The 25,654-nt window shown below is 37.1% G+C and overlaps 1 protein-coding gene across 1 annotated transcript in view; it reads left to right on the top strand.

Annotated features, from left to right (window-relative positions):
- Positions 1-1,002: 1,002 nt before the first annotated feature.
- Positions 1,003-25,654, top strand: part of Ddx10 (DEAD-box helicase 10) — a 271,314-nt gene continuing 246,662 nt past the window's right edge. The window contains exons 1-6 of the mRNA XM_076843793.2: positions 1,003-1,279; positions 11,326-11,386; positions 13,050-13,180; positions 14,147-14,305; positions 15,391-15,511; positions 16,267-16,456. Coding sequence (XP_076699908.2) covers positions 1,094-1,279; positions 11,326-11,386; positions 13,050-13,180; positions 14,147-14,305; positions 15,391-15,511; positions 16,267-16,456 — 848 coding nt within the window. The 5' untranslated portion in view covers positions 1,003-1,093. The remainder of the gene's footprint in view (positions 1,280-11,325; positions 11,387-13,049; positions 13,181-14,146; positions 14,306-15,390; positions 15,512-16,266; positions 16,457-25,654) is intronic.

Raw genomic sequence — 25,654 nt, 5'->3', positions numbered from 1 at the left:
ATAAGACAGGTTAATAAAATAAAAACAAAAGAGTAAGTGTACAGTGCACCTCACCTGAGAGAAACCTCAGTGAAAAATATGACCCACATCTGGTGCATGGCAGTGTGGAGGTTTTCCAGTTCACTGCCGGTCCTCCCTTCCCCCTTATCTCCTCGGGAGATGGGCATAGGGTTGGGAGTAGTTATCTGGATACATGGGAAATCTGAGGGTTCAAATAGTCTGCATGTGAACTTTGAACCCAATTTTCCAAGTCCCATTGCCTCAACTGAGCTGTCCCATACCATCCAGTGTGCATCTCTGGAGGCTCTAGGTAAATGTGTCCAAACCCCCAATTCATAGAAAATCAACTCACTTAAATGGCCAAATTGCAAATACTTTCTCTATTAATTCTTTACTTTTGGTTATCATTTAGTTTTAAAATTAGCATTTTCAGGCAAATTCAATTAGACGTTCAGTTCCGACGGTGCCGCAGCTGGAGTCTGAAGGGTGTGAGGAAAGGGAAAACCCAAAGGGGTTATGACTATAAAATATACATTTTTATTCCTACGGAGGTGCACTGCAGTAGACGGAAATCAGAAGTCATTGGCTAGCTATTGAAATATTTCGGATCCCTGGATCGAAATGTGCAAAACAACGAAAACGATTATAATCCACAGATTGTATGTGTGTACCCGCTTGGCAAAGCTGAACACTGAGCAAACGCCAGACAGCCCTTAAATGTTAATTAGCAAAAAAAAAAAAAAAAAAGTAATGTGAAATCACCGGAGCGACACAAATCATCGCGCATGCGTCTTTTTAAAGAGCCAGCGTGCGACTGGGGAACGCTAAACCCGCCTTTTTCCTCAGACCCTTCCAACCGGGTTTCCTGAGGATGGCTCCACCCTGCGGAAGCCGAACCACCAATCATCGCCCGCTTCTCCCAGGCGGTCATTGGCTCCTGCTCCGGCTCCAAAAGCTCGGGGTCGGGCTTACGGATTCGCGCATGCGCCTAGGTGCGTCTTCCCCATGCTGGTTCTGTGAACTCTGCCGCACCTCCACCTGGTCTTTAGGGATCTCGTGTTTGAGCTCTGTCCAGGCTGTAGCCGCCGCCACGATGGGCAAAACTGCTGACTCTCTGAGTCAGGGAACCCGATCCGACCCGGTGCGGAGCTTCAATCGCTGGAAGAAAAAACACAGCCATAGGCAGAACCAAAAGAAGCAGTTGAGGAAGCAGCTGAAGAAGCCCGAGTGGCAGGTCGAACGTGAAGGCATCAGCCGCCTTATACAGAACTATGAGAAGGTGAGGCCGGTGTCCGGGGCGGCACGAGCTGGCCCCTGACCCGCATGGGGCCAGCCCGCAGCCCGCGTGTCACTGCGGCGATGGGCTGGAGGGGAGGCGGCGGGTCTGTCACTCGGGCCCCGGCCTGGGGATTGTACCGTTAGTCCACTAGGCTGGAGAAGGAAGTGGAGTAGGAAGTGTCGGGGGTCCTCTTGAGGCCTCGTCGGTGGTCTGCTGGGTGCCACAACCTTGGACTCTCACGCTTCTGCTCATCACTCTGTTCTTGAAAAAATGCTAGAAATGCTGTGGTACTTAAGGTTAGGGAGACTAATGCTGTGATAGTTACAGTAATATTCGTAGTAATAAAACTGATGACAACGGAAGCAACAACACAGACCTTTTTAAGTACTCTCCATCATGTGTTGTACATGAATTCTTTGACTGGATCTCAAGTATGGTTCTTAATATTCCCATCATACAGGTGAAGAAAATCGAGACTCAGATTAAGAAATTTATTCCAAGCTCACACACCGACAGATGATGTGGAATTGGAACCTAGATCTCTTTCTGTTTCGAAGCCTTTGCTTTTAACCATTAAACCAGATCACACCCCTCAATATCATCCATCCTCTCTCCTGTGCCCATCTCATGTTCATCTGCTTCGCATTCCCACTCAAGAATTGGTGTAGAAAATTTGGACTGTTGGTCTGTTTCTGCTACCTGTCATCCCTACATTGTCCCTGATGTTCCCAGATAAGTATCCCTGGGATACTCAGTCCTTTGACCTGCTGACCTCTTTTCCTTCCTCAGGCTCTTTAGGAATGACAGTTGTTCTCCTCCTTACCCTTGAGTCCTCATAAATCTGTTGGCCTTCTCCCACCCTACTCTGTCAGTGACTGCCCCTATTTTAGTGTTACCAGGGATTTAACAGGCAGAACATTCCTGATTTTAAAGTCATTATTTGTCATGCTGGTATAGCCTTCCTTTAAATGAGCCTGAGATCAATAGTAAGGTTAAGTAGAGCTTAGAGTTTATTTCCTTGGGTTTTGGAGTTAAGCTGATGATTTGACCCAGGCTCTTGCTCACCCATATGTGACTTTGAGTTTCCCTTTTCTTGTCTTTAAAGGCATCATAATATTACCTTATAAGTTGTGGAGAGTAAGAAAATGCATAAAAAGCATTCTGCACAATGCCTGCCATATAGAAATATTAATATATCAGCTATTAAATTATTATTGCTACTGTTGTATACACAATACTTCAATAAGCCATTATAAAGTAAGTTACTTTTGGAATTTGTTTTGGACTGTGACTAGAATTGCTTAGCGAGTATAGCTTTAGCCCTAGCTTGACTCATTTCTGTCTAGAGCACTTCTGAGTTCACATCCTTATTTCTGATTGTGCTGGATGTCTTTACTTAATTGTATCATAGGACACCTTAAATGCCAGTAGCCATTATCTTTTCTGTCATACCTTAGCATTCACTCATAAATTCATAGCCCTGTGTATTAGTTTTCTATTGCTATTGTAAGAATTTATTATAAACTTGGTGACTTAAACCAAAGGAAATTTATTCTTTCATGTTTCTGGAGGCCAGAAATCAGTTTCACTTGGCCAAAATCAGGGTATCAGCAGGGCTGTGCTTCCTCTAGAGGCTCTACGGTCTCTTCTAGCTTCTGTGGCTGCTGCTATGGTTCCTTGGCTTGTGGCTGCATAACTCCAGTCTCTGCCTCCATGAATACATTGCCTTCTTCTGTTCTGTGTCAGATCTACCTCTTTCCTTCCTTCCTTCCTTCCTTCCTTCCTTCCTTCCTTCCTTCCTTCTTTCTTTCTTTCTTCCTTCCTTCCTTCCTTTCTTCTTCTTTTTTTTTTTTTTAATAAGGACACTTTCTATTATACTTTTGGCCCACTCATATAGTTCAGGATAATCTCATTTTTAGATATTTAATTACATTTGTAAAGTTCTTTTTGCCATAAAATGTAACATTTACAGGTTTTAGGTAGGGCTTAGGGCATGGACATGTTTGGGAATCATTTTCTATCCTAGTACATCTTAGTTCTACCATGTAAACAGACCACTGAGCTAGAAATGGAGGAGTGATCAATGGTACTTTTCTCTTACCTTCTGTTCTGCCAGTTACACTGGTGATCTTTCACTGCTTGTTTCTTGAATGCTTTTCCATTTCTACTGCAAAGCCCTAATTCAGGCTGCATCATCTGTTGCCTGGATTACCATAGTAGCTGTTGCTTACAACAGGAGTTGACAGTCTTTCTGTGTAAATTATAGTAAATGTTTCCAGCTATGTAGGTCAGAAGGGCAGAACTGAGTAGTAACACAAAAGCTGCCATAGAAATACTGAACAAATGGGTATTGTTTTTTGTGTAACTTTGATTATTGAAAAAGATGGCTAATGGGATTTGGCTTTTGTGTTTTATAGTCCTTGAATGTATCTTCTATAGTGCTGCTAAAAAGTTTCTTTCCAAGAGGAAAATCTAATCATTTCTCTCTCTCTCTCTCTCTCTCTCTTTTTTAAAAATCATAGTTCTTTATCAGTAACAGCATCACAAAATAGGAGTCTTTCTTTTTTAATAATGCAATAAATCCTGGCATAGTAGCTTTCATCTGTAATCCAGTGACTTGGGAGGCTGAGACACGAGGATCACAAATTTGAGTCCAGCCTGGTGAACTCAGAAATACTTTGTCTTAAACAACAACAACAACAAAGCATATGAAGAAAATAAATCACTTAAATTGTCCTTTTTTTTTAAATTAAAAAAAATTTTTAGTTGTAGATGGACACAATACCTTTATTTTATTTTTATGTGATGCTGAGGATCGAACCCATTGCCTCACGTGTGTGAGGCAAGCCCTGTATCACTGAGCCACAACCCCAGCCCCAAACTACTGTCTTTTTGAGGTTTCTAAAAGCCTTAGTTCCTCATCTGTAAAACAGATAAATGCATATGTGCTGGAATTGTTATAAGGTAAATGTGTATACCTGCTTATCCCAGCGGGTACCATAGGAGAATAACCATACATTCAAATATAATCCTTCCTTGGCTCACAGGCTTACAGTTGCTTTCAGGAAAATTGTCCAATACCTTAATATGTTGACATATTCTAGTAGGTGAAAGCATGTTATTTGTGGTTAGGTAAAGCTAGTTTAAATCTCAGTCAGTTCAAGTTCTCAACATCTCAAGTTGCAATTTCCTTATTAAGTGAACAGATTATTAACTATTGAGAGGGTTGTAAGGCTCAAATGAGATGACATACATAAACCAAGTGGTACATAGTGGGTATACGTGAAGGAACAACTTGCAGTTTTATGAATTGACCATGTTCCTTGATGCTTCTTGTCCTGGTATTTGAGGTTTCCATTGCTTGCCTTAAGCATACCCATCCCTCCACCCTAGCACTTGGCCTTCAAGATTTAGCTTAAATTTTGTTTCATGACCTCCCCAGGTGTGCATCTGTGTGTAGCATTTTGTTACATTATTACAGCATTAATCACTGGGTTGTGATGGATTGGCTTCTTTAACTTCTTTGTAAACTCTGATTAGGTCAGAGACCATTGATAAGCACAATGTTCCTTGACTTACTACAATGGGGCAATATCTTCATAAGCCAATTGTAAGTTGAAAATATCATGTCCAAAATATGTTTTTTTTTTTTTTTTTTTTTTTTTTTAGAGAGAGAGAGGGGGAGAGAGAGAGAATTTTAATATTTATTTTTTAGTATTTGGCAGACACAACATCTTTGTTGGTATGTGGTGCTGAGGATCGAACCCGGGCCGCACGCATGCCAGGCGAGCGCGCTGCCGCTTGAGCCACATCCCCAGCCCCCAAAATATGTTTAATAAGCCTAACCTATTGAATGTCATGGCTTAGCAATACGGCACATTATGGATTGTCCACTGCTTACCTTCTTTATATCTTGGGGCTAACTGGCAGCTGTGGCTTGCTACTGCTGCCCAGCATTCTGAGAGTATTTTATTGGGAGAAGATCAAAATTCAAAATTTGAAATACAGTTTCTATGGAGAATGTTTCATTTTAATGCCATTATAGAAACAAAACCATTAAAAGTTGATGACTGTTTCTGCTCATCTTTGCTCTCTTCAGAGACTGGTAGCACAGTGCTTGTCCTAGAGAAGAAGCTTAGTCAGTGTTTGATATTGCTTGATGTGTAATACCAAACCTTTTCCCCCTTGTCTTTGGGGTAGTTAGCAGCATTGGTTCATTCTTTTTGATCACTTGTTTTAAAAATAATTACCAACATTTTTCAAATTTTATGCATGTTGACTTGATGTATCCTTACAACCACCACCCTAAGAAATTCTTTGCATTATACAGTTGAGGAAACCTTAAGTTATGGCAAGACTAATAGATAGTAAATGACTACTACCCTAGGTAATTTCTGACACTGAAGTTCCAAACCACTATACTTTATTGTGTTGCATTTGTTAAATGGATGTTTAAATCCCAGTCTTTTTACTGAGTTGAAGGAGCAGATTTTTAATCTCCCTCAGCATTTTAGCATTGTTCCATTTTTTTTTTTTAATTTTAGAAACATTTTCTTAAGATTTGGTCAAGAAATAAATGCATTGTGAAATCATTTGCCAGGACTAGCAATAGTGTAACACAATCATTTGAATAGTAGATTTGCTATTCTCCAGGTAACCAAGGAACAGACCCTTATTATTTTGCTCTTCAGGTGGTAGCATTTGTGTGTAAAACTTATTACAGAGCCATGGTATACAGCTAGTACTCAGTAGTCTTGCTGAAGATATACTGAACAATTTGATTCAGAAACATTTTAAAACAATTTGACAGATGCTTATTGAAGCTTACGTAAATATTCATGGAAAAAATGCATGTCTGGGTCCTTAGGGAACTGTGCAGGGCAGTGGGTGGGGGGACTGATAAATTTTGATGAATGTTAACAATAATAGTAAATATGTATAAAATATTATAATAGCAAATAGGAAATATGTAACTCAGGGCTGTGCAGTTAGAAAATGGTGTAATTAGAGGAAGAAAGATTTAGGTAAAAGTTATTCTATACATCATTCCTCTGGCCAGATGAGTTAGGAAAGAACATTTCCCTGGGCAAGCTACCTTCTTCCTGATGCTTGCAGCTGTAGGCCTGGCTTAAAGAGCTGAATGTGGGCTGGATTTCATCCTCTGTACCTAAGCCTTCCCATATGCCTCTGCTGTGCACAGGCTCTCCAGTGATTTGTGATGGCTTAGGATGGAGCTTCTTCTTTAATGAGTTAAATTAACTGGAAGATGGAAGTTATTGGCAAGGACCCTCTGGGAGGAGGGACCAGCATGAGGAAACACAAGGTGATATGAAAACACACGGTTTTTCTTGAGGGAGGAAATATTCCTTGGGATGTTGCATGTGTTTCTGAACTGGCTTCAAATGGGGTTGAGAAAGAGGGTTGGAGGTGGATTATGAAGGACTGTGGAGACTGTGGTAGGCAGAATAATGCCTCCTCCTAATCCCTAGAACCTGTGATTATATTAGATGGTAAGGGGCAATGAAGATTGCTAATCAGAAAACTTTAGGGTACGTATTCAGGTGAGCCTAATGTATCCTTACCTGTGCAAGAGGAAGAGGGAGGCAGAAGATTCAGAGTCATGTGATGTCAGAAAGTCTTGACTCCAGTCTGTTGTTGTCTTTCAATTGGGAGGCAGGGACTGCTGGGCCTGCTCATAGTCCCAGCCACTGCCAAGGCTGAGGGAGGAAGATTGCTTGAGGCCAGGAATTTCAGGCCAGCCTGGGCAATATATATATATATCCTGTCTCAAATAAATGAAATGGAAAACAAAGGGGCCATACATAGCTAAGGAAAATGCTGGAAAAAGTAAGGAGATGAACTCTTGCCTAAAGTCACCAGATAGAATGTAACTCTACCAATACCTCGAATTCAGCTAAGTGAAACCCATTTGGACCTCTGACCTCCAGAACTGTAAGGTAGCAAATTTTTGTTGCTTTAAGACATAGTATGATAATCTGTATAGCAACAAGAGGAAATTTATATGGAGGCCATGCTCATAGATTTTTCATCTGGAAGCAGTTGGGCAGGATATATCCAAGCGGTAAAGGATTTGTAGCCCAAAAGACCAGGTAGGAGCCCATCAGCGTAGTCCAGTGTTGTGTCCACTGAGAAGCAGATGTCAAGATGGGATTGTGTGAGTTGGAGATTTATTGGGAGGAAATATTTGTGAAATATGAAGGAGAAGGAAGAGGGAGTAGGTAGAAAGAATCAGAGTGAAGCACAATTCTAAGACAGTTTTGGCCAGGTTGTTGGAGAGTCCTCATTCCAAGGTTGACTGTTGACCATGTAAAATTCCGAAGGAAGCCATGTTTTAGGATTGAGCTTCTGCATTGGGCCCAACAGACCAATACAGAGTTTAACCATAAGAAGGTTTAGCTGGTTGCAGAAGACCCTGTAGTCAGTTACCTGATGAGGCTATACACAGTGAACAAGTTAAGCTGTAACTAATTGACTGATTGACTAGGCTATAGAGCCAATTAAGTTATTTTGTATGTCTTGAGCTGTTTTCATGTGAAGGCTGACTGATCACATTGTTGATTGGAATTCTGAGAACTTCTCTGGCTCTGAGAGCTGCCCAAATTACAATTTCTTTTTGTTCTGCTCAAAGAAACTACTGAATTTGGTCTAACAAATTTTCCTTTTAACACCCTTTACAGGAATCCTTTGGCCTGTAGGAATGGGCCTGTAGTTGTATAGCAGCACCCCCTCATCTACATAGGATTCATTTCAAGATTGCCAGTGGCTGCTCTTTTGAAGCTGGATGGCTCTAAACCCTAAATGTGCTATGATTTTTCCTATACATAAATTATAATACAGTTTAATTTGTAGATTAGGCACAATTAGAGATTAACAACAACACAGCAGAATAATTATAACTGTATACTGTAGTAAAAATAATGTAAAACTTAGGAATTATTTATTTCTGGAGCTTCAGTGTAATATATATTGGACTGTGGTTAAGCAGAACTGTAGTTCTACTATTGCGGAGCTCAGTGACTGACTGGGAGCAGCCCAGGGGAAGAACAACTTTTTCAGTGTTGTTGGATTAGAGGGATACAGCGCTGGCAGCCAGCTATGCTCCCTGAAGCAGGATATTTGAGGCTGTATTTCTAAGGCTGTTATATAGGGGTGTGTGGAAGAGGGTGTGTATTGGACTAATGTAGATCTGGAGACTGAGGTTTACTCACAAATACTGAGTTATTTGTTTTAGTTCAGGAATTGTTTTTTTCTCTATTTCTGACTGACACAAACTCAACATGAGGTTCATTTGGGCTTTTATGATCAGCTGTACTACCTAGAGTCCTGTTTTTTAATCAAAATTTGGTCTGGTGTAATTGGAGGCAAGTTGTTTATCTTCTCTTGAAGATTGCTGTAAGTAGAACATTTATCCTTTTTACTGTAGGCATTATTCACTTTTTTGAGAAGTAGATGTTAGAGTATAAGAAGGTGGTTAAGTGGTACCCACCCTAAAATCCCCTCTGTTCCCTCCAGCTTTTCTACCTGTGTGGAAGTATTTAATAAGGATCATCTCTAAACTTTCTGTTTTCTGAATTCGGAAGAATGATACAGATTTTAAGGGAGTGTGAGGGTTATACAGATAGGAATTGATTTTTTTTTTTTTTTTAAATTTGGTACTGGGGATTGAACTCCGGGGCACTCAGCCACTGATCCACATCCCTAGCCCTATTTTCTATTTTATTTAGAGACAGGGTCTTACTGAGTTGTTTAGCGTCTCACAGTTGCTGAGTTGCTGGGATTATAGGCGAGTGGGATTACACTGTGCCTGGCTGGAATTGACTTTTGTTGTTTGTTTCTAAGGGATGAAGATTTGGGGTAAGGGTATGATGCCCTTTTTGGCAACTGCTAATTGAACCCAGAGATGCTTTGCTACTGAGCTACATCTCCAGCCCTTTTCATTCATTTATTGAGACAAGATCCCACTAAATTGTTAAGGCTGGCCTTGAAGTTGTTATCCTCTTGCTTCAGCCTCCTGAGTCGCTCAGCAAGATGGTTGTTTTCTGCTGTGATTTTAGGTATCTTTGGAATATAACTGAGAATCTTCCAGTTGGCAAACTTTTCTGTGAAGGTCACATAGTCAATATTAGGCTGTGTGGGTCAAACAATCAACTGTATAGACGGTGTGTAATTGACTAGCTGTATCTGTGTTACTGTAAAATTTTATTTACAAAACCAAGGATTTGATCTGTAGGACATAATTTGTTGACTCCTGTTCTAGTGTATCAGCAGAATCAAAATTTCCTTTTCTCTGGTAAACTCTTTAAAGAATGTGGCCCAGGGTTGGGGATGTAGCACAGTAGAATGATTGCATGGCATGTGCAAAGCTCTGGGTTCAGTCCTCAGTGCTTCTTTAAAAAATAAAAATAAATAAAGAACATGGTGCATCTCTATTGCAGTGGTTGACCCTGGAGCTCTAGAACAGTTATGTTCTTCCCAAACTCCCCTGTAGAAGGTTAACAGATGTTAGGAAGATGTGCCCTACTTTGAGTAGCTCATCTTGCCTTGGCTGAATCTTTGGACCCATATTGTAAAGTGCATTGCCAGTCTCTTTCCACCTCAGGCCTTCTGTTCCCTGTGAAAATAGTTTGTTAGCTTATGATACCACAAGTGCAAGAGAGGGACACACATCATCTTAATTAATGTCTTGTCGGGAAGATTATTTTACAAATGAAATTCCTTGCTAGGACAACATGTCAACAATTCTTGAATGCTGATTCTACCTCTTCTCCATTGACAATCTGGAATGATTTGTAGGGATTAAGACAATGTTTTAATATTTTGTTTTTAGTATGGGAGGGCAGAGAATAATCCAGCCTGGGCCATGTTTAAGAATTGTGGGAAAGATGTTGTATAGATTATAAAATGAAATACAGTTGGCATGCCTTTAGTGCCTAGAGTGTAATTTAAGAAAATGAACCTTACAAATGCAGCTTTTCTCTTTTGTGAGTCATGAATAATTTGGCAGCATATTCACAGATCTGAGCAGTAGTTCTTGCATTCAGCATCTGTAATAAAATAATTCTCCTGCGTATCTAACATGAAATAAAGGAAACTTGATTTATGCTAATGAAGAACAGTCATAATGAACATTTGAAAAATGTAAAGTTAAAGAGCAAAATGTTATTGTGTTTTCAAAATATGACCCAAGACATTTCTGGTTATTTTGAAATAATAGCCCTCCATCATATACCCTAGAATGTCTAGTTGGGTTGGTTTCATATGCCTGATTTATGGTTAAAATATTGAGAGTTTTGTGCTATTGAGGTGCTTCTCCAGGTAATGTAAATCTTTAACATGTGCAAATAGAACTAGTCTCACCAGAGTCCATAGTTTGTAGTCATTTTACCTCTTATTTCTTAAACTGATAAGCTTTGAAAGATGACTGAAAATAAATTTTCCTTCCACAATTGATGCTGTGATGATTGTCTTAATATTTGGAAGTTAAAGATGTTCAAGGTATAAGTAATGTGATGGTTTTGTGTGTGTGTGTGTGTGTGTGTGTGTGTGTGTGTGTTTGTGTGTATGTGTGTAGAAGGGGGTACTCAGAATTGAGCCCCGTATTGCTTTACCACTGAGCTATATCCCCAGTCCTTTTTATTTATTTTTTTTTAAATTTTGAGACAGGGTCTTGATTATTTGCCCAGGCTGATCTCGAACTTGTGATCTTCCTTCTTCAGCATTCCAGGTGGCTGGTATTTTAGGCATGGACCACTATGCTTTGTTGTCATGTATTTTAAGTGGATTTTTTTTGGGGGGGAGGGTCAGTTGGGATAGTTCCAAATTCTAATTTTCAATTCATGACACCTTCCTCAAAATATTTCAATAGTAATGCTTGGTTTTATTTAGAAATGATGGTTGAATTCAGTCCTTCAGTATCAAGGATGAGTTAGGCAGCACAATGTAGAGAAAAAGTGATTTAATTAGGAAGTATAAATTATTCAGTAGATTGCATTATCTGACATTTTCTTTATCTTTTTTCCCCCCAGATAAATGTAAATGAAATTACAAGATTTTCAGATTTCCCCTTGTCTAAAAAAACATTGAAAGGTAGGTATGTTATAATCTTGGAACATGTTATTTTATTTTTTAAGGGAGATGATTTAAAGAGAGGTTAACCTGAAAAATCTTATTCTATAAACAATTTTGATATTATAAAAACCTAGGCAAATAGTGATTTTTAATAATTTGTCACTTTTTAATCTTTCTGAACTGGCTAAAAAACCATTGATTAAAAAGATGCCAGGAGCCTTTAAATAATGAAACTGTGTTTGTTATTATAAGCAGGAGAACAAAGATGTGACACTTTGTATTAGTTTTCTAGGGATGTCATGGCAAAATATCAATTGGGGGCTTTAAGTAACAGAAATTAATTTTATTGCATTTTGGAGGCAAGATGTGTAAGATGAAGGTGCTGGCAGGCTTGGTTTCTTCTCAGAGCCATGAGGGAAGATTCTCTTCCAAGCTTTCCTCTTTGCCTTGCAGGTGTCCTCCTCCTTGTTGCCTCTTTTTTTTTTTTTTGACAAAAGTTGTATATGTATATTGTGCAACATGGTATTTCCAAAAAACACACATACATTGTAGAATAGCCACAAATCAAACTAATTAACATGCATTACCTCACATGCTAATACTTTTCTTTGTAATAAGGCTATTTAAAATCTGTCAGTAGCAGTTTTCAAGTATATTAGCTATAGTCATTGTGATGTACAGTAGATTTTTTTTTGTTGTTGTTGGGGGGATTGAACTTGGGGGCATTCAACTACTTAGCCACATCCCCAGCTCTCTTTTGTATTTATTTTATTTAGAGACAGGGTCTCACTGAGTTTCTTAGTGCCTTGCCGTTACTCAAGATCCTCCTGCCTCAGCCTCCTGAGCTGCTGGGATTACAGGCATGCACCACCATGCCTGGCTGTACAACAGATCTCTTGAACTTATTCAATCTAAACTAGAAATTTTGTATTCTTTGAGCAAAATTGTCTCCAATCCTTAACTTTTGCTAATATTATTCTACTTTCTACTTTTAAGAGTTTAGCTTTTTTGGAGTTCACATGTAGGTGAGATCATGTAGCATTTGTCTTTTTGTACTTGACTTATTGGATTTAATATAATTCCCTAAAGGTTCATCAGTGTTATCACTGATGATAGGATTTCCTTTTAATGCTGGATAATCTGTTTTATATGTATACTGCATTTTCTTTATCCACTCATGCACAGGTTTATTCCATACTTTTACTATTGTGGACAGTGTGCTACCATGAACATGAGAGTGTAGATACCTCAGCATACTGATATCATATACTTGGCATGTAACCCTAGGGGTGATTTCACTGGGTTATATGGTATTGTGCTGCATCTTTACATGGTTGTCCCTATGTGCACCTGCACCCTTCGTGTATTTGTTCAAATTTCTACTTATAAAGACATCAGTCTTGTTGGATTGGAATCTGCTCTTAGTTAACTTAATCATCTCTTTCAAAGCCTTCTCATCAAATGCACATTCTGAGGTATTGAGGATTAGGGCTTTAGCATAGGAACCTCTGAGGTGGGAAGATACAGTTGAAATTGTAACACCATTGTACAGGAATTTTCTGAAGTCCTGTTTTTTTTTTTTTTTTTGGTGGTGCTGGGGATTGGACCCAGGGCAAGCACTGTATCAACTGAGTTATATCCCCAGTCCACTGAATTACTGTTTTTCTATCCACAATTCCAGGTTTGCAAGAAGCCCAGTACCGCTTGGTAACTGAGATACAGAAGCAGACAATAGGGTTGGCTTTGCAAGGTAAAGATGTACTTGGAGCTGCCAAAACTGGATCTGGAAAGACTTTGGCTTTTCTTGTTCCAGTAAGTACATCTATAATGAGTCAGATCCTCAGTTATATAATTTTATAGTATTTTGTGCTGAATGAAAATAATTATATAAAGATGTGTGTTCATGTTGGGTTTCCTTGGCTAGAATGCAAGCTTTTTCAGATAGGAGTCATATCTGTCCTCTTTTCCACTATATTCCCCAACTCAATGGCAGGCACTAAGTAACTTATTGAATGAATGGATTACTATATCTTGACAAGCTAGTATGTTCTTGAAGGGACAGGGTATTTCATGTGTAGTAAGACTGGTGGAGAAAACTATTTCTGTTTTCACCTCAGAAAGCCTGCCAGTAACATTTATATTTGCCACCTGTTTAAGATAAGGCTGAAATATGTTCACTTCAAGGAGTGGGCATTTGTTGAGAATTTTCTGGAACATTGATAGCTATCCTTTATAGTAGAACAGTAGAGTTGCTTATATCTGTTATGTAGTTAGTCTTTTGATTTGAGTACTGTGAGAGAATTGGCTTTGAGAAATCACAATTTTTGTTCCAAGTTCTAAAAAACCATTTTTCTCTTTTAAATTCTGGTGTTTTGTGTGTGTATGTGTGTGTGTTTTTTTAAATAGCACTATTTTCTACAATTAGAATCCAGTCACTTTATAACTATAGCTATGGAGATAAGAGTTTACTATTATTATTTTCATAAATCTGTTTCAGTGGACTATGGTTTGACTTTTTTGATAACCGGTCACCTGATAGCATGACTCTGGCATCAGATGAGCTGCTATCGGTCGTCTTTTCTTATCTGTCTGAATTTGGGGTGGGTGCTTCTGGTAGATGGAAGAACAATAGTCTCTTTCAGATTGGGTAAAACCTGGGAGTAGTATGCGTTGTACCTGGAAGTTGCCTTCAATTTGGAGTGGCAAGGCTGAAAGCCAGATCAAAAAAGCTTACTTTTTAAAAGACTTATTGAACATAAATTTATTGTTGTCTTCAAGGTGTTGGAAGCCTTATACCGTCTGCAGTGGACCTCAACTGATGGGCTGGGTGTTCTGATAATATCACCTACACGAGAACTGGCATATCAGACCTTTGAGGTTCTTCGAAAAGTAGGAAAGAACCATGACTTCTCAGCTGGTCTCATCATTGGTGGAAAGGTTTGTCCTTTTGTCCTTGTCCTTCCTTCCCTGTCTTTAGTAACTTATGTGGGAACACTGTGGCAGGTGATAGGAAGGAACTGGCTTCCTATCTCTTAGGTAGCTATGAAACCTTTGTAAAAAATAAGATTGACATTGATATGCTATGTCAGATTTTGGTCAAATTTCATGAGTTTTTCTTGGTGTGGTTGCTGTCATCTAGAGTGATTGTCAATTTTGCAGGTTCAGAAGTCCATTTTTGTCAGGATATCTGAATTGATAAGGCTCTGAGACAGATTTATAGACTAATTGGAGTAAATTTATTGCTGTACATTGGAAAGATGACATTTCAGTGTTTGACCCTAGTACCTTTACTTAGAGGTTCAGATAATTTAGAACATTGCTATATCAACAGTAGAAAAAGGAAGATAGATTGTTTTGAGGAATGTTAATTTTGGGTTATGGTTGAACCTACTGCTTTTGTTCTACCTTGTAGTACATCTGGAATGCTTCCCCCCCCCCCCCCCTGCTGGGGTTTCCTTTAGACTATGGGCATAAATACTTCATGAATTTCTGTGTAAACATACATACAAGAACAAAGAATTATACCACAAACCCTTGTTTATTCTTGTACCTGTCACACAGCACTAACAATGTTCTCTGGCTTTTGTCTCAACGATAGATACTCTTAATATGTAAAGCTCAACCCTTTTTTCAGTCCAACAAGCACAGGCAGTGGTGGAGAGAGCTTCTTCAGTGCTGGTGGATCCTGACTTAAAGAATGGGAGTAATTCCAGTTTTTAAACTAGTTCCAGCAGACTTAATAGGAAATCAAGTCTTGGAGCATTCAATTGATAGTTTTTCTTGGCCTCAAAATCCTGGGTATGATTAAGAATCTAGAAGAACTCTGAGCTTTCTAGGTCTTCATTAAAGATGTTTATTACGTCATAAATGTGGATGTACTACAGAAATGGAAGGGAGCAGTTACATTTATTTCTGAGAGTATTTAAGCTGCTATGAAGAAATACCATGTGGATGGCTTTTGTAGTATTAGTACACAGGCTGCTTTAAGACGTAGTGTAATCAAAAGAAACAACTATTTTCAGGATCTGAAACATGAAGCTGAGAGGATCAACAACATAAATATACTCGTTTGCACACCAGGTCGGCTTCTGCAACACATGGATGAAACAATATGTTTTCATGCCACCAATCTCCAAATGTTAGGTGAGTCTCATGAATTTCTAAAGAGAAAAAGCTTACTTTGGAGAGAGCCCTCATAAATTTTAATGATAGAATTGTTCTATTGGATAAATGTGATTAAAACCTGAGAAAAAACTTGCAATTTTTCTAGCATTTAGACTTTCAACCCAGAGAGTGCAAGCTAGGCCTTTTTTTTTTTTTTTTGAAAGAAAGTATTATATGTACTTTTACATATGAAATTAGATGTTTTAGTATTAGGCGCTACTAAGAATGTTTTAGTTTAGGTAACACCCACTTCTCCTAACTTGAAATGTCATATTGTCATGTTTTGTTCCGTGGTGCTGGGGATCAAATCCAGAACCTTGCTCATGCTAGCCAAGTGTTCTATCATTGAGCTTTATCCCCAACCCTCAAATTGTCATTTTTAAAATGAACTTTCTTTTTTTATGTGATCTTTTTACCTAATATGTATTTTAATAAACCTTTTACCTTTGAATACTTCTGGACTTAAATAAAAGTCATGGTGATAGTAAGAGTTCCTATGTCTTTCACCTAGTTCCCTTGGTGTTAATCTTTTAGGTAACTATGATACCTTTGTAAAAAATAGGATTGACATTGGTATGCTATATCAGATTTTGGTCAAATTTCATATGAGTTTTTCTACTAATTTTTTTTTCTGTTTTGGGATCTAGTCTATAGTACTCCATTGTTTAGGATACTACATTGCATTTAATGTTTATTTTAAATATTATAGCTTAACTTGCATGTTCCTTTTTTAGTTCTTGATGAAGCAGACAGAATATTGGATATGGGCTTTGCTGATACTATGAATGCTATCATTGAAAATCTTCCCAAGAAACGTCAGACTTTACTTTTCTCAGCAACACAAACTAAATCTGTAAAGGACCTTGCACGCTTGAGCTTGAAAAACCCTGAATATGTATGGGTTCATGAAAAAGCAAAATACAGGTATGGACTCCTGGATTTAATCAAAATAACTAGTGTTCTTTTTAGTTTAAGAATTTGATATTTTGTTTATTATTATTATTTTTTTGGTATTGGGGATTTAACCCAAGGGTGCTTTGCCACTGAGCTATATCCTGAACCCTTTGTTAATGTTTTATTTTGAAATGGGGTCTTGCCAAGTTACTTAGGGTCTTGCTAAGTTGCAGAGGCTTTCTTTGAAGTTGAGATCCTTCTACCTTCACTTCTTGAGTCACTGGGATGACAGGCATGTGCCACTGTGCCTGGCAGGGATTTGGTATTTTAAATTTATATTTTCTAGGAATAAAATACTTTGTTACTAGATGTGCAAATCCTAGTTAGTATATTGGTTAAAGTTACTCAAAATCTGGATGTATCTTTTAATGTGAGAATGCTCTAATGAAGCATTTCCCAAATGTGGTCTAGGGAACAAATAGTTTTCTATAAGATGTTAACAGGTATTTTACCATTCACCAACTTTCTTCCTCCCCACTTCCCTAGATGAGGGGAGTGTGAGTGAGTTTCTAGATAGATAAATAACACTTGTGTGTCAAAGGGAAATAGTTTTATTCACTGCAGGACTTCTCAGAACATTTGAATGTTTTCATGGACGTTGTGACTCTACAAAAGAGTAAGTGGTAAAGTGTGCTATAGCTACCAAAATTATTTGGGTGTAGAATCATTCTCTTCAGCAGTATTCTGCAGGACTGATGTGCTATAGAACACATTTTATCAAATTCACCAAGTATTCTTTCTGTTTAAAATTATTCTAGCAACTGTTACTTTGCCTTGTCTTCCTAAAAATTAGAGAATAAAGTATAAGTGTTTCTGATATGCAAATGGTTTGGAGAAATGCTTTTAAATTGTATTTTAATATGATAACTAGAACAATATGCATGTCTAATGAATCATTGTAGACTATGGACATAATTGACTCCCTAAAGAAATACTTTCCAGTGAATGTTGGATTCTGTGTTGAAGATATCAGTATGGATTCAACTCCACCATTATTTGTATTTTAAAATTTTAATTTCTTCTATGATAATGTTAGTCTAAAAAAATAGTGTTGGTAAATGAATGGGTTATCCTGTTTGAAAGTCCTTAAATTCCAGAAATATGGATATTTACGTCCATGTTGACCTTATTGAAAATGTCTATGATTAAAAGAGATTCTGAGACCAGACTTAATGATATCAGGTGATCTTAATGGGTAAACTTTGGAGAATCTGAATATTGGTGGTTTTGGCTACCGAGAACTTGAAAATTGGAATAGCAGATGTCTGAGATGTAGTTTCTTCCTTGGCTTATTTGTTGGGGACACCTTGTTCTTTTTTGTGTTGAGATGACTATTATAATTTTTGTTACTACTAACTCGATATTGTAAAGACTAATAGTGGAGATTATTCAGTTTGAATGAATATGTCAGAATTACTTATCTTTGTCTATCTCCGTTTCTGTAGATAATGGTGATTTGCAAATCAGAAAGTTTTAGAAAAACTTGAATTCAAAGACTTTCATTGTGTATTACAAATTATTTTGAAACATAGTTCTAGCACTTGTAAAAATGTGACTGTCAGAAAAGTTTAGAAGACAGATGGGTAGCAGCATGATTTATATAACTGTTGGATGACAATAATTGCAAGACAGTGATATTCCAAATTGTGGAAGCGCTATAATAAGTAGATGCTGGGGGAATTTTTGTCTAATGACATTATTTTCCCCCTTTAATAACATCAGTTTGGTTAATATACCATGAAAGATTATCATCAAGAATTATTTTAAGGCATAAGGCATCATACAATGTTGACTCAAATTGTGAAGGACCTGAAGAAAATTTAAGAAGTGTAGGTTTCTGAAGTTATATGTCAGAATATATTTAGGGAAAAGTTATACCAGTATTTCTTTATATTGCTATATGTGGACAAGTGGTGTTTCTAATGATTTTATTTTTAAAAGAATGTAGTTTGACTGACTACAGGCTATAGCAGTTTGCTGTTTTCTAATGACTGTAAGTTGATTTTTTTGATAAGTGAAGAAAAATTTTGAATTTGAGATATCCATTCTGATATTGTTACTAGGTACATACAAATTTAGTATTACATTTGCTGTTAATGTGAAACGTTATTATAAAATGTTCCTTTGTGTCTTTACCTATACTTTGGTTTAGTTTGCTATTAGCCAAACTTTGTTTTGGTTAGTATTTTTTTTTTTTTTTTGTGGGGGGGGTGGGCTGTGAGTACTGGAGATTGAACTCAGGGGCACTTAGCCACTGAGCTACATCCCAGCCGTATTTTGTATTTTATTTAGAGACAGGGTCTCACTGAGTTTCTTATTGCCTTTTTTTTTTGCTGAGGCTGGCTTTGAACTTGTGATCTTCCTTCCTCAGCCTCCTGAGCTGGGATTACAGCTCTGTGCCACTGCGCCCGGCTTGATTAGTGTTTTAGTTGTGAATCTTTTATCATCTTTGTACTTTTTTCATGCCTGTAAATGTATACATTTGTCTCCGTAAGTAGCATATTGTTTTTAAGTTCTTCAAAATTATTGTGTGTATGTGTATAATTTTTATATATATATATATATATATATATATATATATAAATAAATATAATCTTTTTTTTTTTTTTTTGTACTGGGGATTGTACGCAGGGGCATTTTACCACTGAGCTGCGTCCCCCAGTCCTTTTAAAAAATTTTTTATTTTGAGAAGGATCTTCTTAAGGTGCTGAGGCTGGTGTTGAACTTGTGATACTCCTGCCTTAACCTCTTGAGTTGCTTGGATTACAGGGGTGTGCCACTGAGCCTGGCTCCACAATATTTCAAACCCCCAAAGCCATAGTTACTACTGTTCAAAACATCACTATTTATTTTACTTACCCCAATAGTCTTTTTGCATTGTCATGTTTCTCTTTGATGCTTTTTGAGTTTCTTTGTAGTATGTGTTTGTTAGTGAAAACTTCTTTATTTCATCTTCATTTTTTTGATGGCCATCTTGGCAGTTTTTTCTCTTCAGAAATAGGCTTTCTATTGTACACTAGTATTCTTAAAGTAATCAGACAGTTCTTTTTCCTTTGAAGGTAGTTTTTTTCCTTGTAAGGTTTTGTTAAGCAAAATAATGAATGTGATGTGTTACCCTACCCTCTCAGAAGGCAGGCATCCTAAAGGTAGGTTACCTTGATATGCTCTGGCCTGGCAATTAGACTTTGGGGCTCTTCTGTTTCTTGTTGACCCTCTCTGACTTAGAGGGTATAGCCTTTCTCTGAGTCTAAACAGAAAAACTGGAGTATTTATTTATCTTGGCAAGCTCTGGGCTTTGTAGCATTATGAGAATGCCAAATTTTCTTCTCAGCTCTGTAGTTTTTTAATAGTTGCTTTCTGCTTGCCTTCCCTCATATTGCCTTGTGTGTATTCACTTTAGGAGCTGGTATATTCCTCAAGGGTAAATTCTTCTGTTTTTTCCAATTTATTTACATACATGGAGTATAACTTATTCTAACTAGCATCCATTCTTGTGGTTATACATGATGTGAAGTTACACTGGTTGTGTATTCATATAAAAGGATAGGAAAGTTATGTCTGATTCATTCTACTGTCTTTCCTATTCCTGTCCCTCCATCCCTTTCCTTCATTCCCCTTTGTCTAATCCAATGAACTTCTATTCTTCCTCTCTCTACCCACCCTTGTTGTGGGTTAGCATTCACATATCAGAGAGAACATTTGGTCTTTGTTTGGGACTGCTCAAATTACTAAAATTCATGATGAAAAAGGAAATATCACCATGGACACCACTGAAATACAGACGACAATCAGAAACTACTTTGAAAGTCTATACTACAATAAAATAAAAAGTAATGAAGAAATCGACAAATTTCTAGAGACACATGACTTACCCAAATTGAATCAGGAGGACATAGAAAATTTAAGCATCAATTTTGAATGAAATTGAAGATACCATCAAAAGCCTACCGACAAAGAAAAGCCTAGCAACAGTTGTCTTCTCAGCCAAGTTCTACGAGACCTTCAAAGAAAAACTTACACCAATACTCCTCAAGTTATTCCATGAAATAGAAAAGGAGGGAACCCTTCCAAATTCATTCTTTGAAGCTAGTATCACCCTGATACCAAAACCATACAAAGATTGATTGTTGCTTATATTCTTGATGATTGCCATTCTAACTGGATTGAGATGGAATCTCAGTATAGTTTTAATTTTAGTTAGAGTTTGTAAATTTGTCATATTCTAAATGTCTTTATTAGCTGGAATACTTTTTATATCAGATAGCTATTATATATGAACTGAGATTAGCTGAGGTACAGTTGTTAGTGGAAAGAGAAGAGCAGGGTATATGCTTTATTCTCTTGAATAGCTCTTAGAAAACTGAGTTGATTCCCCAGCATTTTTTGAAGGTGACCACTTTTTTTTTTTTAGATGAACTCAAAACTTAATGTTTAATGATGTCTCAATGATGTGTTAATATGTAACATTTAATATAATGTAATATTTAAACATTTTTTTCATCCTTCTCACACTAGAAATAACATTCAACATTTTCCATTGATGTCCCAAACTTCATGTTGTGCTTCAGGTATGAAGTGTCCCCCCAAAACTTCTGTTAATGCAGGAATATCCAGAGGCAAAATGATTAGATTATGAGAGCTATAACCTAATCAATCCATCCTATTTTGAAGGAACTGACAGGGTGGTAACTCTAGGCAGATGGGGCATGAGTGAAGGAGGAGGGTCACTGGGGGTGTGCCCTGAAAGGTTGTTCTTCCTGTCTCCATCCCCCTGCCATAAGGAAGAGACAGCTTTCCTCTGCCTCTACCATCCCCCATAATGTGCTGCCTCACCTTAGATTCAGAGCAGTAGAGTTGGCTGTCTATGGACTGAGATTTCTGAAACTCTGAGCTGCAGATAAACTTTTCCTTCTCTTAAGTTGTTGTTGTATTTTGGTCACAGTGACACTAAGGCTGACTAAAACACTTGACTAGAAGGAGATGTTTCAAGTTGTTTCCTGTGTCCTTAAGACACATCTTGGTAGTCTTTGGACTCTGCCTTGTGGTGTTCTGGGTGTACCATACATGTTTTCAGTTATTAAATCCTTTTAGCAGAATATGGTATTTAAGTATTATAGTCTAATTGTTAGTGCGATGGCCACTGTTTAGGTTTCTTGTTGGATAGACTTTTTAAAGAGCAAGCATATCATGAATTTATACTGATGCTTATAAATCAAATTTAGTTATTATAGGATTTTTACTCAGCCTCATTTTTGGTATGTATCTATTTTGTGCTAAACATCTTTGTTCCTAGAGATTTATACTTGTTCTGTCAATCAGTATTTTTTTTTTTTTGAGAGAGAGAAGAGAGGATTTTTTAATATTTATTTTTCAGTTTTCGGTGGACACAACATCTTTATTTTATTTTATGTGGTGCTGAGGATCGAACCTAGCGCCCCACGCATGCCAGGCGAGCATGTTACCGCTTGAGCCACATCCCTAGCCCCTCAATCAGTATTTTTAAAATTCTAATTAGTTACACATGAGAGTAGAATGCATTTTGACATATCGTACATATATGGAGTACTACTTCTCATTTGTCTAGTTGTGCATGATGTAGAGTAATATAGGTATATAGTCATATATGCACATAAGATAATATTTGATTCATTCTACTATTATTCCTACCCCCATGTCCCCCTCCTTTCCCTTCACTCCCCTTTGTCTAGTCTAAAATACCTCTCCCTGACTCCCAATTGTGAATTACCATCTGCATGTCAGAGAAAACATTCGGCCTTTGGTTCTTTGGGATTGGCTTATTTCGCTTAGCATGATATTCTCCAGTTCCATCTGTTTGCTGGCATATGCCATAATTTCATTCTTTCAGGCTGAGTAATATTCCATTGTGTGTGTGTGTGTGTATGTGTGTATTACAGTTCCTTTATGCATTTATCTATTGAAGGGCACCTACGTTGGTTCCATAGTTTAGCTGTTGTGAATTGAGCTGCTATAAACATTGACATGGCCGCGTTACTATAGTATGCTGATTTTAAGTACTTTGGATATAAACTAATGCTAAGGTCTGTAAACAAGTCAGGATGGCACCTGGTATATTGACAGAGAATTGTTAGAGTCTGTAAACAAGTCTGGATGGCGCCTGGCAAAATGCCAGAGGGAGTGGTTTGTAAAGTAACAAAAGCGAGCCATTAAGTTTGGAGATTCCTTATTGGTTGACTGCTGTATCTATTTTATGCTAATTAAGATAAGCTGTGCAAAATGTATAAATACCTCTGTTATCCTACAATAAATGGCTTCCATTCCTGCTGCATCAACATACACAAGTCATTCGTCACCCCCCGACAGATATTCTGCTGCAGCCGGACTGCGCCAAACTTAGGAGTGGGATGACTGAGTTATATGGTGCTTTCATTCCAAGTTTTCTGAGGAATCTCCATACTGCTTTCCAGAATGGTTGTACCAATTTGAAGTCCCCCCAGCAATGTATGAGTTTACCTTTTCCCCTACATCCTTGCTGACATCTATTGTTGATTGAATTCTTGATAATTGCCATTCTGACTGGATTGAGATGGAATCTCAGTGTTGTTTTAATTTGCATTTCTCTAATTACTAGTGATATGAACAGTTTTTTATATATTTGTTGATTGATTGTATTTCTTCTTCTGTGAAGTATCTGTTCAGTTCCTTTGCCCATTTATTGATTGGGTTATTATTTTTAAATTTTTTTTGGTGTTAAGTCTTTTGAGTTTTTATATATCCTAGAGATGAATACTCTATCTGAGGTATGTGTGGTAAAGATTTTCTCCCATTCCGTAGGCTCTCTCTCCATGTTCTTGATTGTTTTCTTTGCTGTGAAGAAGCTTTTGGTTTAATTCTATCCCATTTATTGATTCTTGATTTTACTTCTTGAGCTTTAGGAGTCTTGTCAAGGAAATTAGTTCCTAAGCCACCATAGTGGAGATTTGGACCTAATTTTTCTTCTATTAGGCGCAGGGTCTCTGTTCTAGTGCCTAAGTCTTTGATCCACTTTGAGTTGATTTTTCTGCAGGTTGAGAGAAAGAGGTTTAATTTCATTTTGCTACATATGGATTTCCAGTTTTCCCTGCACCATTTGTTGAAGAGGCTTTCTTTTGTCCAGTGTATGATTTTGGCATCTTTGTCTAGTATGAGATAACTGTATTTATGTGGGTTGGTTTGTGTCTTCTATTCTGTACCGCTGGTCTGTGTATCTGTTTTGGTGCCAATATCATGCCATTTTTGTTACTAAGGCTTTGTAATATAATTTAAGGTCTGGTTTGGTGATGTCTCTTGCTTCATTTTTCTTGCAAAGGATTGTTTTGGCTAATCTGGGTCTCTTATTTTTCAAATGAATTTCATTAATTGTTTTTTCTAGTTCTAATAAGAATGTCATTTAATGGGAATTGCATTAACTCTGTATAACGCTTTTGGTAGTATGGTCCTTTTGACAATGTAATTCTTCCTATCCAAGAACATGGGTGATCTTTCCATCTTTTAAGATCTTCTTCAATTTCTTTCTTTAGAGTTCTATAGTTTTCATTTTAGAGGTCTTTTACTTCTTTTATTAGATTAATTCCCAAATATTTTATTTTTTGAGGCTATTGTGAATGGGATGCTTTTCCTGATTTCTCTGTCAGTTGATTCATTACCAATATATAGGAATGCAGTTGATTTGTAGGTGTTGATTTTATATCCTGCTACTTTGCTGAATTCATTTGAGTTCTAGAACATTTCTGGTGGAATTTTTTGGATCTTATAAATATAGAATCATATCATCAGCAAATAGTGATAATTTGAGTTCTTCTTTTCCTTTTTGTATCCTTTTAATTTCTTCCTTCTGTTTAATTGCTGTGGCTAGAGTTTCAAGGATGATGTTGAATGAAAGTGGTGAAAGATGGCACCTTGTATTGTTCCAGTTCTTAAAGAGAATGCTTTCAATTTTTCTCCATTTAGAATGATGCTGGACTTGGGTTTAGCATAGATTGATTTTACAATGTTGAGGTACGTTTCTACTAACCCTAGTTTTTCTAGTGTTTCGAACTTGAAGGGGTGCTGTATTTTGTCAGATGCTTTCTTTATGTCTATTGGGATGATCATATTCTTGTCTTTAAGTCTACTGATGTGATGAATTACATTTATTGATTTCTGTATTTTGAACCAAGCTTTCATCCCTAGGATGTACTACACTTGATTGTGGTGCACAATCTTTTTAATAGTTTTTGTATGCAATTTTCCAGAATTTTATTGAGAATTTTTGCATTTATGTTCATCAGGGATATTGTTTTGAAGTTTTATTTCCTTGATGTGTCTTTGTTTGGTTTAGCTTCATAGAATGAGTTTGGAAGGGTTTGCTCCTTTTCTATTTCATGGTATAGTTTGAGAAGTGTTGGTGTTAATTCTTCTTTGAAGGTCTTGTAGAACTTGGCTGAGAATCTGTTTTGTCTTGGGCTTTTCTTGGTTGGTAGGCTTTTGATGGCATCTTCTATTTCATTGATTGAGATTGAACTGTTCAAATTGTGTATATCCTCCTGGTTCAGTTTGGGTAGGTCATATGTCTTTAGAAATTTGTGCATGTTGTTGAGATTTTCTATTTTATTGTAGTATAAATTTTCTAAATAGTTTCTGATTATCTTCTGTATTTTAGTAGTGTCCATTGTAATATTTCCTTTTCATCATGAATTTTAGTAATTTTTCTCTTTCTCTTTGTTAGCATGGTTAATGTTTTATCATTTATTTTTTTCAAAGAACCAACTTTTTGTTTTGTCAGTTTTTGAATTCTTTTGTTTCAATTTTATTGATTTCAGCTCTGATTTTAATTATTTCCTGTTTTCTCCTGCTTTAGATGTTGATTTGTTCCCTGTAGATGTTGATGTGTTTTTTCCTGCTTTAGATGTTGATTTGTTCTTTTTTTCCTAGGGCTTTGAGATATAATGTTAGGTCTTTTATTTGTTGACTTTTTATTCTTTTAATGAATTTTCTCAGTGTAATGAACTTTCCTCCTAGCATTGCCATTGTGGTGTCATAGAGATTTTGTCTTATCACTATTCTCATTTACCTCTAGGTTTTTTTTATTTCATGCCTGATTTCTTTTGTTATCTGTTAGTCATTGAATAGTGTATTATTTAGCCTCCCCGTGTTAGAGTTTCTTCTGTT

The sequence above is a fragment of the Callospermophilus lateralis genome, chromosome 2 (genome assembly GCF_048772815.1).
Source record: "Callospermophilus lateralis isolate mCalLat2 chromosome 2, mCalLat2.hap1, whole genome shotgun sequence".
NCBI lineage: Eukaryota > Metazoa > Chordata > Mammalia > Rodentia > Sciuridae > Callospermophilus > Callospermophilus lateralis.
The sequence above is the reverse complement of the archived record's forward strand: the minus strand, read 5'-3'. Positions and strand labels throughout refer to the sequence as shown.